Below are 16,051 nucleotides of genomic sequence, written 5' to 3' on the forward strand. Positions count from 1 at the left end.
TCCTAAAATAAAAATTACTTTATATAAATAAAAAGACATTGTTCTTTCAAAATACCGTCTCATTTAGATTAATTATTTTCTTTCATTTAGTTGCATCATTTCCAAAATAAACATACAAATTAGGGTAAATATGTGATTTGAAACCACTCTCTCAATTTTTAAAAATCAACTTTCACTAGTTGAGTTTTCGAGAATTTAAAAGAGGTCCCTCACTGAGTTTTTCCTATAATTTTTTCGCCATATGTTAGTTAGGGATGTACAAACGAGGCTGTTATTATCCATATAATTGCATAACCGCAAATAACTGCAACCAAATAACAGGATAACTGCTTAGGTCAGTTGTGGTAATTTCTGATTATAGCGATTGACAAAAGTGGTTAATAGCCGGATAACTTGTAACTTGTTTTATAATATATTATATATAAAGATAAGGCCCCAATTAGTCCTTTTCAATTTTCACGCCATTGGTTTAAGTATATGCTACTGTTTTAGGGGACTAATCACAAGTAATGGTAAATAATGCTTAATTTTCCATATGTTTTGATTGGGTTGCCAGAAACCTTATAATTAATCAAGTGTTTAAGGAAAATAAAGCTCACAATATTCATCTTTGTTAAAATTGATTCATTGCAGTAGGAAGCTAATTGTTGAATCATGTATATCACGCGTCTTGCCGTCCTGGACCAGAGATAGTGGCTATACATGGTCTGTCGGCCATGAATGAGACTTCAAGGTTTAATTTCATCAAAACATCATGGGATCTTACGTTATAAACGGTTAGAGAGTTATCAAATGAAGAATTCAAACGTACACCCCAAGTGAAAATAAAGATAGTATTAGTTGTGATAAATAGAATAGGATAGACCTCTTATGCAGTCATGGCATAAAAAGAGGGTTTTGAAACACCTAATAGCATAAAGACACATCATATAAAGCAAAAAAAAAAAAAAAGCACAAAAAAACTCTACATGCTTATACACTTGATTTTCTCTTCTTTCTCGTCTTCTCTGGTTCTTCACCGAAAAGTTGCAGTAGCCTCTTCTTCATTATTTCTCTTCTTCTCTGGGTCATGTCGGCCAGACCCACGGGTCTCCTTTCTCTAGGTGGCAGCCCTCTCCAACAGATCCCTTTAAGGTGATAAAATCTCTAAAGGGTTAATCTTTTCATCTAGGTTTTAGTTTTAAATCCAAAAACGAGTTTTAAGACATTAAAAACGATTTTTGAGGCATTAGATCGAATATGATTTTGAGGCTAGGTTTCGCAGGAAAACGTGTCGAAGATGGTGACCCCGGCGAGAATTGGGTCATGGCCGGTGAAACCAACCGGCGAGACCCAAGGTGTGGGTCTGGTCGGCCAGACCCATGCTGTGGGTCTGGCCGGCTGGTCTCGCCGGAAATGGCTGGTCTTGCCGGATTTGTTTGGTTCCTATTTAGATTGGGTGTTTTTGTTCTCATTTTAATTTGTTGCATTTTTCTTGAAATGATGATGTGTCTCATACTTATTGGAGGCTGCAAAGTGGCTTGTTTATGCACCTTCTGCATAATAGGGGCTCCCAATAGAATATTAGCTAGCCTATCTTATTTGTAAACTATTTGTAATTTGAATTTATATTTGTAATTTCTTTGTAACAATCTATCTATATGTACAAATCCTTAACCACAATTGATGGCAAGACAGTATAACCCAAAGTTATATTTTTAACATAAACTATTCATTTTCTTAGGGGTCGTGTATCTCACCCCTTCCCATGCTATTGATTAGAAGTTTAATTATTGGATACCGAAAATTGAAGAAATAAATAATGAAATAGAAAAATAAATAAATTGCGGAATAAAGAATGTAAGAACAGAAAATTTTACATGGTTCGATTTATGACTTACACCTATAGAATAAAATTTTAAGGCTACATTATCCTTTTATTCACCTGATGATTAACCATCAAGTGAAAAAACGATATAAATATCAAATCAAATCAGATTTTTAATTATATTATTAAATATGATTTGATTTGATTACAATCAATGACAATAAAATCATATATTGTAATATATTCTAACAAATTAATATCATTGTTAAAATTGGTATTTTGTTTACAAAGAATTGAGAGGTTGTGTTTGGTGTTTATATCAGCAAAGTTCAAAAACTCCCTTTTTAGTGTATCGAACTTTAAAAAGTTTACAATCTCACTTCTCTGAATCCTCCCGTATAATTTTACCAAAAATCTTAATGGAGAGGTGTGAAATTTCCATAATACCCCTTGTATGTTTCCCAGCATTTTTTAATTGTAATTTAAGGATAATTTTTTTTTTTTTTTTTTTTTTGTAATTTCATAAATTTTACAGGCAGTGGCGGAGCCATGTTGCTCTTTGGGGGTGCCACAGCACCCCCAAAGATAATTTTTTTTTTTTTTCCTACCCACGGCACACCCATCTGAGCCTAACGTGAGGTTTCAGACCTCTTTTGAAGGCAAAATGAAAATGGAAGACAAATATTCTTGGATATAAAGCACTTAGAAGAGGTTTTTAGTAATTTTCTTCAATAAAGTGGCACAGTTGGCAAAAAATTCTCCTTCGCTACAAAAGGTTTCAAGTCATTTATTTGTTTCCAGGAAGAAGAACTCAACCCAATTAATTTTGCAGCAGTCACTGGTCAGCTTTGGAACTTTTGACACTTACTTAGCTTTGAATCCAAAAAATGCTTAAAAATTATTTAAAATTGACGATATATGTATGATTACGGAGAAGTATTATTCTCTTAGATTTTTCTAAGTATGACAAAATTAATTTGAGATATATGTGCTTGTTGATCCAACATTACAAAATTTATCTTCCATTGCAGAATTATGCCAAGGATTGGCAAAGACAGAAAAATTAAAAACAAACTATCTTATTGATAGATTAATTCGTCTTATTTTGACTTTTCTAGTGTCTACAGCAACTACCGAACGAGCATTTTCAGCAATGAAAATTGTTAAAACATGACTTTATAACAAAATGGAGGATGATTTTTTTTTTTTTTTTGCAAATAATTTTGTTCTCTATATTGAAAGGGAAATTGCTGAGAGCTTCGATTTAGATTCGATACTTGATATTTTGTACTTATAAAAGACTATAAAGTGCAATTCTAGACACTTTTTTTTTTTTTTTTTTTGTATTTCTGTCTTTTTGATATAGTGCCGACATATTATGTTTCTAATATATCAATTTAAGTATACATTTATGAACTTTTATAGATATTTTTTTGTGATGCATATATTGTGTGAATTACCAAATTTTTAGGGTGAAAAAAACTTTTAGGACGCCAACAAAATTTTGGAGTGCGGCACCCCCAATATGAATTGTCTGGCTCCGCCACTGTTTACAGGGGTGGAATTGTCATTTCACCATTTGACGATGTTTTATGTAACCCCAAACCCTAACAAGAGGGGTGATATTGTAAATTTTTTAAAGTTTGATATAGTAAATTAAGAGTTTTTAAACTTTTGAAGATATTGAAAAAACGATGAAAGTTCGGAGTTTTATTATTTTTTTCCATTCAAAGTGGAGGAAGGGAAAAGGGAAATTACAAGAAAATAAAAAACAAAGGCAACAGAGCCTTCTGAAAACAGTTGAGAATGGGTCAAATAAATGACCCGGCCCATCAAGCGAACTTAAATAGCCAATAAAAGATATAATAAATGGCAAGATTCTATAAACGGAACAAAACGCATCATGGTTACCATCACGACCATCAGTGGTTGGTAGAAGACACCAAATCCAACCATCGATCAGTAGTCTGTAAAGAGATGAAGAACTCTGTCAAAAAAAAACAAAAAAAGTGGCCAGTTCAAGGAACATGCTAGAAAATAGAAACACAAAGAACATAAAATTACAGGGGAAAATAAAAGAAAAGCAAATAAAATCTCTGTACCGTCTTTTATTAAATATTCATAAATGAGCTTTGAAGCTTCATCATGCTAGGATTGACCACACTATACCCTCCATCCACCAAAAGGTTGAGCCCACTCACATAATTTGCCTCGTCGCTAGCCAAGTAGAGTGCTGCCCGTGCAACTCCTTCTGCCTTGAGAACCTGCCCCTTCAGATTGCCCACCTCACTCAATACCGCTTCCATTTTGGGTACGTCAGCTTCATCGACACCTCCAGCCATACCAGTAATGACGCCATAAGGCGACACGCAATTTACTCTTATACCATGTTGCCCAAGCTCAGCTGCCAAGTTCCTTGCAAGGCCCAAAATTCCACATTTGGACGCTGCATAAGAATGAGATGAAAGCCCTCCAATTGCTGTAGCAGCACTAGCAGTAAACAGTATGCAGCCTTTACCCCGCGGAATCATCACCCTTGCGCCATGTTTGGCTCCTAGGAAACCTCCAACCAAGTTAACGTTGAGAACTCGCTCTAGATCCGATTTCTTGGTTTCCAGAATATTCATGAAGGGGATGTCCACGATGCCTGCGTTGTTGTACATTATATCAAGCTGTCCCTGTTTGGAAATTGTGGTGTCAATGAGATTACAGATGTCGTCTTCATTTGTGACGTCACAATGGATGTAGCTAACATTTTTTCCAAGCTTATCGGCAATTGCTTGACCCATTGTGTCCTGAATATCGGCTATGACAACCTTGGCGCCGTTTTCATGGAAGAGTTGCACAGCACTTGCTCCGATCCCGCTTGCGCCTCCGGTGATGATTGCCACTTTCCCATCTAGCCTGAACATGGAGGAACGTACATGGCACAATACCCACGTTTAAAATTAAATTTACTACTGTAAATATATATTGGACGTAGATGTAATACAAAAAAAAAAAAAAAAAAAAATCATAACAAAAACATGGGAAACGTAAAACCTAGCTATCATGCGCCCTCTGATAAATGGAAGTAAAAACTTAGCGACGCATCATATGTATCTACCAACCTTTTTGCCATTAAGCTAATAGAGAGAGATCAGAGAGAAATTAAGAGAGAAGGAGAGGATTATTTCTCACTCTGCGGAATATGGAACTTAGAGCAGAGAGACTTTTCAATTTATAGGCTTGAAAGAAAAGCCAAGGAAAGGATCCTGCCACAAGCAGCCATCAGCAAGAGGGCGCTTGCTCTAAAGTCTACGACGGACAGACGTCACGGACCCTAACGTCGAGTGCTAAATTGTGTTTAGATCGGCTAATTAATTATTTTAGGGGTAATTTTACTTTAGATCTCTAAATTATCACGCGATTTGATAAGTTCTTTCTGAACTTTAAAACTTCTCAATTTGAATTCATGAATTTTCAATTGCAGTCAAGTTACCTCTCTCTCTCTGTCAATTTTTGCCATTAAAACCCCTTCAATTTTCTTTTTATTAAAAAAAAAATAGAAAAATTTTTTTTTGAAAAAAAAGGGTCACAAGGTGGCCCAACCTTGTGATTTTTTTTTTAATATATTTTTTAAAATTTTTAATTTGAAATTAAGAGTAAATTTAGAATTTTATAAAAAAAAAAAAGATATAAATATCATTGTCTCACTTTTAACGTTTAAAATCAGACGGAGATGTTCAAATTAACTGCAATTGAAAGTTCATGGGTTCAAATTGAGAGGTTTTGAAGTTCGGGACTTGTCAAATCGCGTGGTGATTCAAGAGTTTAAAGTGAAGTTACCTCCATCATTTTATTTGATTAAGGGTATTTTTGTCATTACAAAAATATTGATATTTTTTTTTGTAATTTGGGTGGACATTGTTCTAATAAAAAATTTTGGAGAAACATTATCAATTTGGTAATAGTTTCATCAAGATAGTATAAATATATATGAATTTTCCCCATACATTTTACAGTTTAAAATTTCAGAGTATCAATTACACCTTTTTAAGTAATGCTATACAAGTCTTTATAGAGTCTTCCTAATTAATTAAATAGATTAAAAGTCAATAAATCACATCTTTAATTACATTTTTTTGGTTAAGGCAATGCCTTTAACCAACCTAGCGATTGGGGTCCTTTTATTTGGAAGTCTACCCCAATACACCGCGTGTGAAAGTCCGGATAAAACCGCATATTTTTTCTACAACTTCCAAGTAGAATCATTGTACCTTTTGATTAATTTCCAATAAAAAAAAAGGGAATGATTCGTGCATCTCTAGTTTTACCGTGGTTTCGTGTTGGTTGGGTCAACTAAAAAATGATCATGTCTGTATCTTCCATTGAGTTTGCTTTTTAGTGCATGGGTGTTGGTAAAGGATGTGCATATATCGTACATACATGGTTCCGGTCAACAATCGCATTAGACCCCCAACGAATTGAAAGAAGAAAAAAATGACATCTTTTTGTAATTTTTGTGGTGGATTTATCCTGCAGCGATCTGCATATTCAATGGCATAATTATATATATATATATATATGAAGACCGTCTTCCATCTCTTCCAAAGCACAGTCCAGGTACTCCCATGGCTACTGGGTGCCACAAATATCCTATCAAGGAAGCCACAAGCGTTACAAAGTGTATATTTAATTAATGGACTACGTTTTAGCCATGCGGCGTGCATGCCCACCTTATCCAATATAGTCAGTAGATTTAGGTGTGGCGGCCGCCCTTGTGGTTGTAATCTCTCAACCTACGCATTGGGAGGTCCTCCATCTATCCTATACATTTGCTACAAAGTCGGTTGCCACCAAACATATTCTTAAACAACTTGGACGTACAGCAAGGAGTACCGGAGCCTCCGGGAGCGGGTTGACATATATACTAGCTAGTATGTCATTCTGTGCCGTAGCTAGTTTAATGAGTTATTTAAGTTAGGTAATGTTTTGGTAAGGAGAAGCCACTTGGAATGGAGTGGTTTTTTTATTCTTCTCTTTAGTTGTAGGAACGTACATAATAGTAGTGGTGAAAATGCATATACGATTAGTGTTATTAGTTAAAATCGCTAACCGGAACTGCATAAGCGGATAGTAAAATTGGATAGCCACTTTCGTTAACTGTTTATGAGGTTAGCAATTATTTAATATGTGCCGGTTACCGGTACCGCACTGCTATTCACTTTTTAAAAAGAAAAAAGAGAAGAAAGAAAATTAGAAAATATCAAAACAATGTCTTTTTTACAGTAATACCTTACTACATACGATGTCAACCACTTATATATATATAGTGGTTAGCAAGTGGTTAATATTTCAGCCCTACATAATGGGCTTTTTATTTTTATTCTTTCTACAAAACCTAAATTTTATATTTTAAAAAAAACAAAACAAAACAAGTTCAATGAGGTGACAGATTAGGTGATCACCCCAAGAGATGGCCAAACACCTATAATACATACTATGGGGTGGTGCAACACCTCGATGCCATTGGAGGTGGTGTGACCGGCCAGTTTTTCCAGTGTTCTGCCATGGGTATTAACAGCCCCTTTTAACTTTATTTTTTTTTTAAGTAGAAAAAAAATATTGTGTATTTTAATAATTTTGGTTCAATTCTAAGAAAGAATCATGTGATGTCACCAAACTAAAAAGTAAGAATGATTATTCCATTGCAACTCTTTGTATTCCTAAAAGAATGATCATTCTTTGTACCTTAATTATATGCCCTTAAGAGTTCATTAGCCATTGATAAATATCTTAGTTCAACAAAACTATGTTTTATCTTGTGATGTTACTATAAATTAAAGTCAACAATATTTCAGAAATAAAAAACTTCAACATGGAATTTTTCATCTTTCCCTACTTAATAATGTTATAAGCAACCATATTGGAATGGAAATACTAGAATGGGCCCCGCGAAGAGGCTCTCAATACTAGTTCTCATTGGGCCATAACTGTGACCCAAGTGCATGATGGACTTCCGAATGGGCTATGTGAAGAGACTCACAAAACTAATTTTCATTGAGCCACTACTAAGGGATATGTTTTTTTAATAGTTATTAGACACGTGTTACTTTATTAAATTGGTTTGTATGAATTACATACCTACAAACCAATTTGTAGCTAATTTTTCTCCATTTCATTATGAGTTTTTTCTTTTTCTTTTTCTTTTTTTTCGTGAGTGTTAAATAAATTTAAAAATTGAAATAAATCCTATAAAAAAAGAGTTTTGAATGGGTCAAATTGATCTGACATATTATTACAAACATTCAAACATAATCCTAATACAACTTTATCAATTCACAAACGTTTTTATTTTTTATTTTTATATATTTTGGTCCCAATCCTAAACCTTAAATGTATACCGCACGAATACAATAATTCAATTCAAAGCTTTGGTCAAATTACGACCCAGTTCACAAGAAGAGCGTGAGAGCATCTGAGCAAGGACGTCTGAACTGAACATTTCACGTGAACGAAAATCCACGAGAATCTCTTGCTCGGTCACGCGCTCTTAGGGGTGCAAAGGCGGTTACGGTTAGCGGTTAGTGGCAATAACCGCTAACCGTAACCGCCCTAACGGTTAGTAAATTTCACTAACCGCAACCGCTAACCGCTTTTTTAAAATTGTGTTTTTTTTTTTGGGCTTTTTTTTACCCTCATTTTTTTTTCTTGTATTTTTAATATCTTCTTTGGCCCAATTGCTATAAATATTTGAATTGTCATTGGATCATATGATTAAGTGTTGATCTTATAAACTTACAAACAAACAAAAATACTTCAATTGTAGTTATAAGTAACACATTGTTTAATCCAATGTCAATTACTTAATTTGATATTATATGAATCACATTGTCATTGTCATTGTACATGAATAATTGATTAAGTATTGGAATTGTAATTGGATCATATAGTTAAATATTTATCTTATACATTTATATTATTCAATATGCATATAATATAACTATAAGCAATTATATATATATATATATATATATATATATATATATAAAATTCAAAATTGTTCAAAATTGTTAATTTTCTTTTTTTTTTTTTCTTTCAAAAAATGGTTAAATTTCTTTTTCTAAAAAATGTTCAAAAAATACATTAATACTTCAATTGTGATTATAAGTAACACATTGTTGAATCTAATGTCAATTACTTAATTTGATATTATATAATCATATAGTCTCATTAAATTATATCATATGATTCATATGATTAATTATTTAAATTCTTATCATATTTACTTATAATCTTTTTTCTTTGAATTGAACTTAATATCTAATGGTAAATGGTAATGTTCAAACTCCTAAATCCTAAATTCCTAAAGTATCTAATAATGCTTTAATTAAATTGTAGACTTGTAGTTATAAGTAACATATTGTTTAATTCAATTGAATCAATTGTGATTATCATTGTACATGAATCATATGATTAACTTGTAGACTTATGACTTATGAGTTATGTCATATTATATATGTATTATTTATTATTATATAATCATATGATTTAATGATCAAGTCATCATGTGATATAATCATATCAATTATAGTGATAATATATAAATTACTAAAATTATAATGATAATACATTAATACTTAAATTATGTTTATAAGTAACACATTGGTCATTGTTTAATCCAATGTCAATTACTTAATTTGATATTATACGAATCATATCATCATTGTACATTAATAATATGATTCACTTGAAGTCTTGAATAAAGTATTTGAATTGTCATTGAATCATATGATTAACTATTGATATTATACATTTATATTATTCATATACATATGTAGACTTATATAGACTTATAGGTTTATAACATACATTGGAAATAAGTCTCTAGATATTTAATTGTTGTATTAGTATGAATTAGTATACTTATGAGTTATGTCATATTATATATGTATAATTTGTTATTATATAATCAAATGATTTAATAATCAATCTCATGTGATATAATCATATAAATTATAGTGATAATATATTAATACTCAAATTGTGATTTAATTATTTTTTTAAAAAAATTGTGATTTAATGATCAAGTGATTATATGATATAATCATATAAATTATAGTGATAATATATTAATACTCAAATTGTGATTTAATTATTTTTAAAAAAAATTGTGATTTAATGATCAAGTGATTATGTTATATGTATAATTATAAAAATATATTATATAAAAAGGCGGTTAGCGGTTAGCGGTTACAGTTAGTAGACCCAATAACCGCTAACCGCTAACCGCTAGGCGGTTATGGCGGTTAGGCGGTTAGCGGTTAATGCGGTTAAATGGTTAGGCGGTTGGCGGTTATAGCGGTTAGCGGTTAGCGGGCGGTTTTTAACCGCCCACCTTTGCACCCCTACGCGCTCTGCATGCTTCTGTACACAATACTCTCTTCTTCTTTTCAATATTTTTCTTTTTTACATTTTGGTACAAGGAAATATAAGGAGATTCGAACTAGCGATCTCCGCTTGATTTACAGCTAATTGAGCTATTACCTTTTTTTTTTTTTTTTTTTTTTTTTTTAACAGCTGTAACCCACACAAAACCCCCTTCATTCATTTTCTTGACCCTTTATAAATAGTGTTAGGCCCAACTCGAACCACAAACCCACAAATTTAAAGCCCTTCGAAACAGCCGTTTCCCTTAGTCTCGTAGCCCACCACTCCGGCGACCAAGCACCGAGCCACGCATTAGCGCGAGAGCTGCCGATCGAACGGCTATGAACATGAGTTCGTAACCAAAGCTCTGTCATATAGATGCATGGTAGAGTAATCATTTCCATAATAGCTCGTAAAGCTGATTTTTTTTTTTTTTTTTTTTTTTTTTTTTTTCATGTCATAAAATTTTGACCGTTGTTATAAATTATTTCATTTAACAAAATTAAAGGCAAATGTTTAATTTTGATCGGCAAAGCTTTTTTTATTTTTATTTTTTTCTTTCCTATCATGAAATTTTGACTTTTATTAAATAACAAAAAAGAAAAAAAAAAGAATATTAATGTATAATTTGTTAAATTATTTTACATAACAAAATAAAAAACAAATATTTAATTTTAATTAGCAAAATGATGGTGCACATTTCTTATAAATCTTGGAATAATATTGTAATACATAAATATTGTAATGATATGTATTACAATATTATGACAACTTTCATTGGGAATGTCTATCTTCATTTTGTTGATCAAGACCCATTATTTGTTTTTAATTTTGTAAATAGAATAATTTAATAATTTAGATACTAATGCACTTTTTTTTTTGTTATTTAATAACCCTCAAATTTTTATGAAAATTATGAGAAAAAACTTAGTAAGTTATTATTTGGGATCTGTGCAAAACTCCTTTGATAGTGAGTTTGTAACTAAAGTTATCATAAAATTTTCACTGTTATTATATATATATATATATATATATATATATATATATATATATATATGATTTGTTAAATTATTTTTAATTAGCAAATGGTGATGTATGTTGCGGATAAATTTTGGAATAATATTGTAATGATATGTATTACAATATTAATTATGACAACTTTCATTCGGAATGTTCATCTTCATTTTGTTGATGATCAACATCTATTATTTGTTTTTAATTTTGTAAATAGAATAATTTAATAATTTCAATATTAAATTCCCTTTTTTTTTGTTATTTAATAACCCTTAAATTTTTATGAAGAATATGAGAACAAGCATAATAAGCTATTATTTGGGATCACTGCAAAACTTTAAATATTTTTCTAAATGTAAAAGCAGCCATGTAATTTTTATTCTGAATTGGTAACTACTTTTTCGTTAAGTGGATATTATGTGACTATTAATGGAAATATTATTTTGCTATAGTTGTGATGTTTGTTGATGCTGCTGGTGCTAGAATTGGGCTCATTATGCTATGACCTCAATTAGCCTATTACCACATGCACTACATTTAGTAGTTTCCCTAATCATATAATACTTCTAATTAAGATCTTGACTGGACATCATATGAACAACGATGATGATCGAGCTTCCTTTTTTTTTGTTTCGGATTTGGCTTAGGTTTACCGGAGATCTCCAGTAGTAATAACCAACTCAAGATGAAAAAAAGAAATCCATAGCCATAAGAGATAACATCAAAATTTCTTCAATTAGATTAAAAAACGTAAACTACCAAGCCCGGATTTCCCTCAGTACCTCTTTCCGGTGCCACCAACTGGTGCGCCCCGCCCGAACGCGGGCGGGTCGGAAACGCGAACTGGGTCGACCACTTCGAGGCCAGGGATCTCACCCAACCCAAGCGCCGCGAGCATGTCGAGGGTCTCCTTGTCGACCTTGATGAGTGCGGTGGAGATGGCGGAGACGTCGGGGACAAAGTCCATGCGGCGCTCGCGCTCCTCCTCCTGGAGCTTGAGGGAGATGCCCCGGACAGGACCCTTCTGGATTCGCTTCATGAGGTGGGTCGAGAACCCGGCGATCTTGTTGCGCAGGCGCTTCGAGGGAATGATGGACACCTCCTCCAGAACCTTCTTGTTCGTGTGGAAATCCAGGGTCATTCGCGAGTAGTACCGCTCTATCACCTGCCGCGATGACTTCTTCACCGTCTTCGTGCGGACGCGCCCCATGCTGCCTGCTGATATGTGACTTCTGTCGGCGTGCGTCTGTACGGCCGACAGCAAGAGTGCGATGGAAGCGAGGGTTAGGGTTTTGTCGGGGTTTTATATACGTGGGAGATCTCAGATTGGGCTTTCAATGGAAGTAAGCATTTGACCTTTTTATTTGGATGTTTTTAGACTTGGGCCTGATTTGTATTGGCACATATCTGGGCCTAGGTTTGGAGTTGATGAGATCATTTACTAAAGGGTACATGAGTACTTATATATTAGGAATAGTTAATTAACGCCTCATTGTCTCAAAATCAAAATTACTAATTTTACCACTAATTATCATTGTTGAACTTAAGAACTTAATTAGAGCATGTTTGAGATTGCATTTAAAAAATAGAGCTTTTAAGTAAAAAGTGTTTTTTGACAAAAGTTTTATCTTTAAGCTTTTGCCAAAAGTATATTTTGGCAATTTTTGAACTCTTAAAAGTACTTTTAATTTGTTTACTAAACGAGTACTTTTTTCTTCAAACAAACTTTTTATGTGTTAAACAAACTTTTAGACCATTCAAACGCGCACCCAAACATACTCTTAGCATACAGGCCAAGTGCTTTTGCCCACCATTGATAAATGTGTTTTGTCAAGACACGCATTTGTGCGTGTTTTACTGAGCTTTTTGATTACACAGGTTGGAAGGGTAGCCTTGATAATCGGAGGCGCCAGCGGAATTGGTGAGACTACGGCAAGGCTATTCGTTCAACATGGTGCTAAGGTTATCATTGCTGATATCCAAGATGACCTCGGTCACTCCGTTAGCCGCGCCATAAGCACCAATGATGATGACCTAAAATTTAAATTTGAAATACCCTTAAAAATTTGAAAAAAATTTAAATTTTAATATTTTTATTTTTATTTAGTATGGGTAATTTCATCATTTTATTAAAATAGGAGGTACATTGTCATTATTTTAGTAGTTTGGGGAATAAATTGTCACAATTGATAATTTTGGGGTAGATTAATGTCATTGAGGTGGTAGTTTCAAGGGGTTAAGTGGACTTTACCCAATAATTAATTTGATCATTTATGTAATTGTTTCAAGTTCCTTTTGTTTTTGTCTGCAATTGCAATGCATAATTATTCTATTCTATCGAACAAAACTTGGTGCAGTAAAATAGAAACCTCAAATTGGTTCGCAGTAGATTTATGTCACATTCAGACAACTATTCCTGCATCACCAAGAGCACAACAAATATCAAGACAAATATCGACAGATAAACAACTGTTTGCACCATCAGGAGCGGTAGCTCCACTACAACCACCATCACCATCAAAGCGGTAGCTCCACTACAACCACCATCACCATCAAAGCGGTAGCTCCATTTTCCTTCTATTCCAACCGAAGAAGGCCTTGGGCTGAAAAACGTGGTTGCCTCTAGAGAAATGCCATGTGTTTCCAGTGTTAGTGGGACAGGACTAGGAGCAACTTTGTAATTGAGTGACAAGTGATGACAATTAAGTCTAAGATCTACGTAATCAAGTTAAACTAGATAAATAAACAATTCAATGAAAATTTATAATACTCTACAAGATCTCCATTTAGCTCAGTTTATTAATATGTTTTGGAGAACATTTTTTTTTTTTTTTTTTTTTTTGGAAAAAGTAGTTTGATGTAACATAAAAGTGAACATAATTTTAATTATTTTGTGTTTTATGTTTTGGATTTGTATATTAACGTTTTTGTTTTAAAAAGAAGAAAAAAAACGAAAAGAAAAGGAAAAAGCTTTTACAAACAAAGTCGTGCACATTAATATTGTACTAATTAAGGTTATGTGAGACACTTAAAATCGTAACATATCATTACGCTCCGCAACTCACATCATCAACAACTCACTCTATCGATGCTGACCCAATGATAACATTCTCTCTTGACGGCTCCACTCATCCATAAGAATTCAATGACTTAACGCTATCCTTTAGCCCATAAGAAACACATAATTTTTTAATAGAAAGTGATTCTAAGCCGTGTTTTTTAATAACTTAAAAGAAACATATATTGCTTTTAAAAGCTGCTCTGTAGTTTGTACCCATAAATCTACTGTACGTGAACCAATTTGAGGTTTTTCTTCTATTGCTGTTACAACAACGCGAAGTATGGTTTGATGGAATACATTTCAATTGCAGTCAGACAAACAAACAGACTGTCTTAAGAACAACGCTTTTATTTGCCGTTCCTAATAGCTTTGTTGGTGGTGCTATGACCACCATGATGATAACCTTTGCACCATGTTGAACGAATAGCCTTGCCGTAGTCTCTCCAATTCCGCTGGCCCCTCTGGTTATCAAGGCTACCTTCCCTTCCAACCTGCATAATCAAAAGCTCAGTATACATGGATGGCAGATCAAAGAAACGTTATGTTCTGTGGACACCCTAACGCTCTGTTCTGTTTATTTTTACCAAGCCAACAACATTTTCTACTTGTGTGGGGGCTCCAACGAGAAAGAGTAAAAAATTAAATTTAAACCCTTAAAAAAATTAAGGGGATCTCTTGAAATTTGTTTTTACAACATTTAAACTAAAAAGAAATGCTACAATTTTTTCTAGTGTTTTTTTTTTATTCTACCTAAATATTGTTTTCTAAAAAAATATGAGAGACTAGCGGAATAAGTTTTTGTGTTTTTTTTTTTTTAAAAAAAAAAAGAATTTTCGTAAAATCAGAAAAATTTGACATGTCCGCATAAGAGGGGAGAGGGAGATTCAAACTAGTAACATCCGCTTCATTAAGCGTGATCCCAACTGATTAATCTACCTCTTAGGGGACGATGACATTGACTCTTAGCAAGCAATATAGAATATTACGTCCAAGTTGCATTAATGTCTCAACCAAATAAAAGAAAAAATTGCGATTTTCTTGAAAAAAAAAAAAAATGGAAGTCTAGGGGTTGGTGTTGTGGAAAAAAAGGACAGCACGACTGAATAAAAGTCAACCATGCGCATGCTATAATGGTATAACAACCCTGATCCTTCTTGTAGTTGTTATGGTCAAACAGTGGGAAATGTACGTCTGGTTCTTAATACACAGAGGAGTTGGATGATCTATCATGTGAAGCGAGAAGCAAATGCTGGAGCACATGGGCTTGCTAAGGAGGTTGTACGAGTAATTTCTGATTCTGTTTGGATAGAAGAAATTCTTCCTTGTATTTTTGATTTAGTTATTTTAGAGCTTTCTGCTCTTTAATTTAGGGTTTTCGAACTCTAGATGTTTTATCCTTTTATGAAATGAAGATGACTTGTTCTTATCAAAAACAGTCATTTGATCACCATTGATAACAAATCAAACAAAATATGCTTTCTTAAGATTTATTTAATTATTCTTTATTATTTCTTTTATTGAGAGGAAAAAGAATGATAATAGAGTAATATATATATATATATATATATATATATTGTGAGTCACCAAATTAAAGTAGCAATGGATGTGAGTAATTTTTCACCCAAATTTGCATCTCAATATATATAACCCTTGATTAACGGGATAGAAAAAAAATATATATAATGTTAAGATCAGTAAGATGATGATGGCTTGATCTGGGTTTTTATATTCCAATAATTAATGTTTAATTTACTTAT

The 16,051-nt window shown here is 32.9% G+C and overlaps 2 protein-coding genes across 3 annotated transcripts; both read right to left on the reverse strand.

Annotated features, from left to right (window-relative positions):
- Nucleotides 1–3,496: 3,496 nt before the first annotated feature.
- LOC132192281 ((21S)-21-acetoxyl-apo-melianone synthase SDR) lies at nt 3,497–5,025 on the reverse strand. 2 transcript variants are annotated; one of them, XM_059607563.2, is made up of 3 exons: nt 4,918–5,025; nt 3,910–4,711; nt 3,497–3,774 (listed from the first exon to the last, which is right to left on the reverse strand). In XM_059607563.2, the coding sequence occupies exons 1-2, from the start codon at nt 4,926–4,928 to the stop codon at nt 3,919–3,921; spliced, it is 804 nt and encodes a 267-aa protein (XP_059463546.2). In that variant the 5' UTR covers nt 4,929–5,025; the 3' UTR covers nt 3,497–3,774; nt 3,910–3,918. The 2 variants fall into 2 exon arrangements, with proteins under 2 accessions (XP_059463546.2, XP_059463545.2); XM_059607562.2 differs by having other exon boundaries at nt 3,497–3,794.
- A 6,582-nt stretch (nt 5,026–11,607) lies between these two features.
- On the reverse strand, nt 11,608–12,749 carry LOC132161879 (small ribosomal subunit protein eS17-like). The gene has a single exon (XM_059572092.2). The coding sequence runs from the start codon at nt 12,441–12,443 to the stop codon at nt 12,009–12,011; it is 435 nt and encodes a 144-aa protein (XP_059428075.2). The 5' UTR covers nt 12,444–12,749; the 3' UTR covers nt 11,608–12,008.
- Between the last annotated feature and the right edge of the window lie 3,302 nt (nt 12,750–16,051).

The sequence above is a fragment of the Corylus avellana genome, chromosome 10, assembly GCF_965113065.1.
Source record: "Corylus avellana chromosome 10, dhCorAvel1.hap1.2, whole genome shotgun sequence".
In the NCBI taxonomy this organism is placed as follows: Eukaryota; Viridiplantae; Streptophyta; class Magnoliopsida; order Fagales; family Betulaceae; genus Corylus; species Corylus avellana.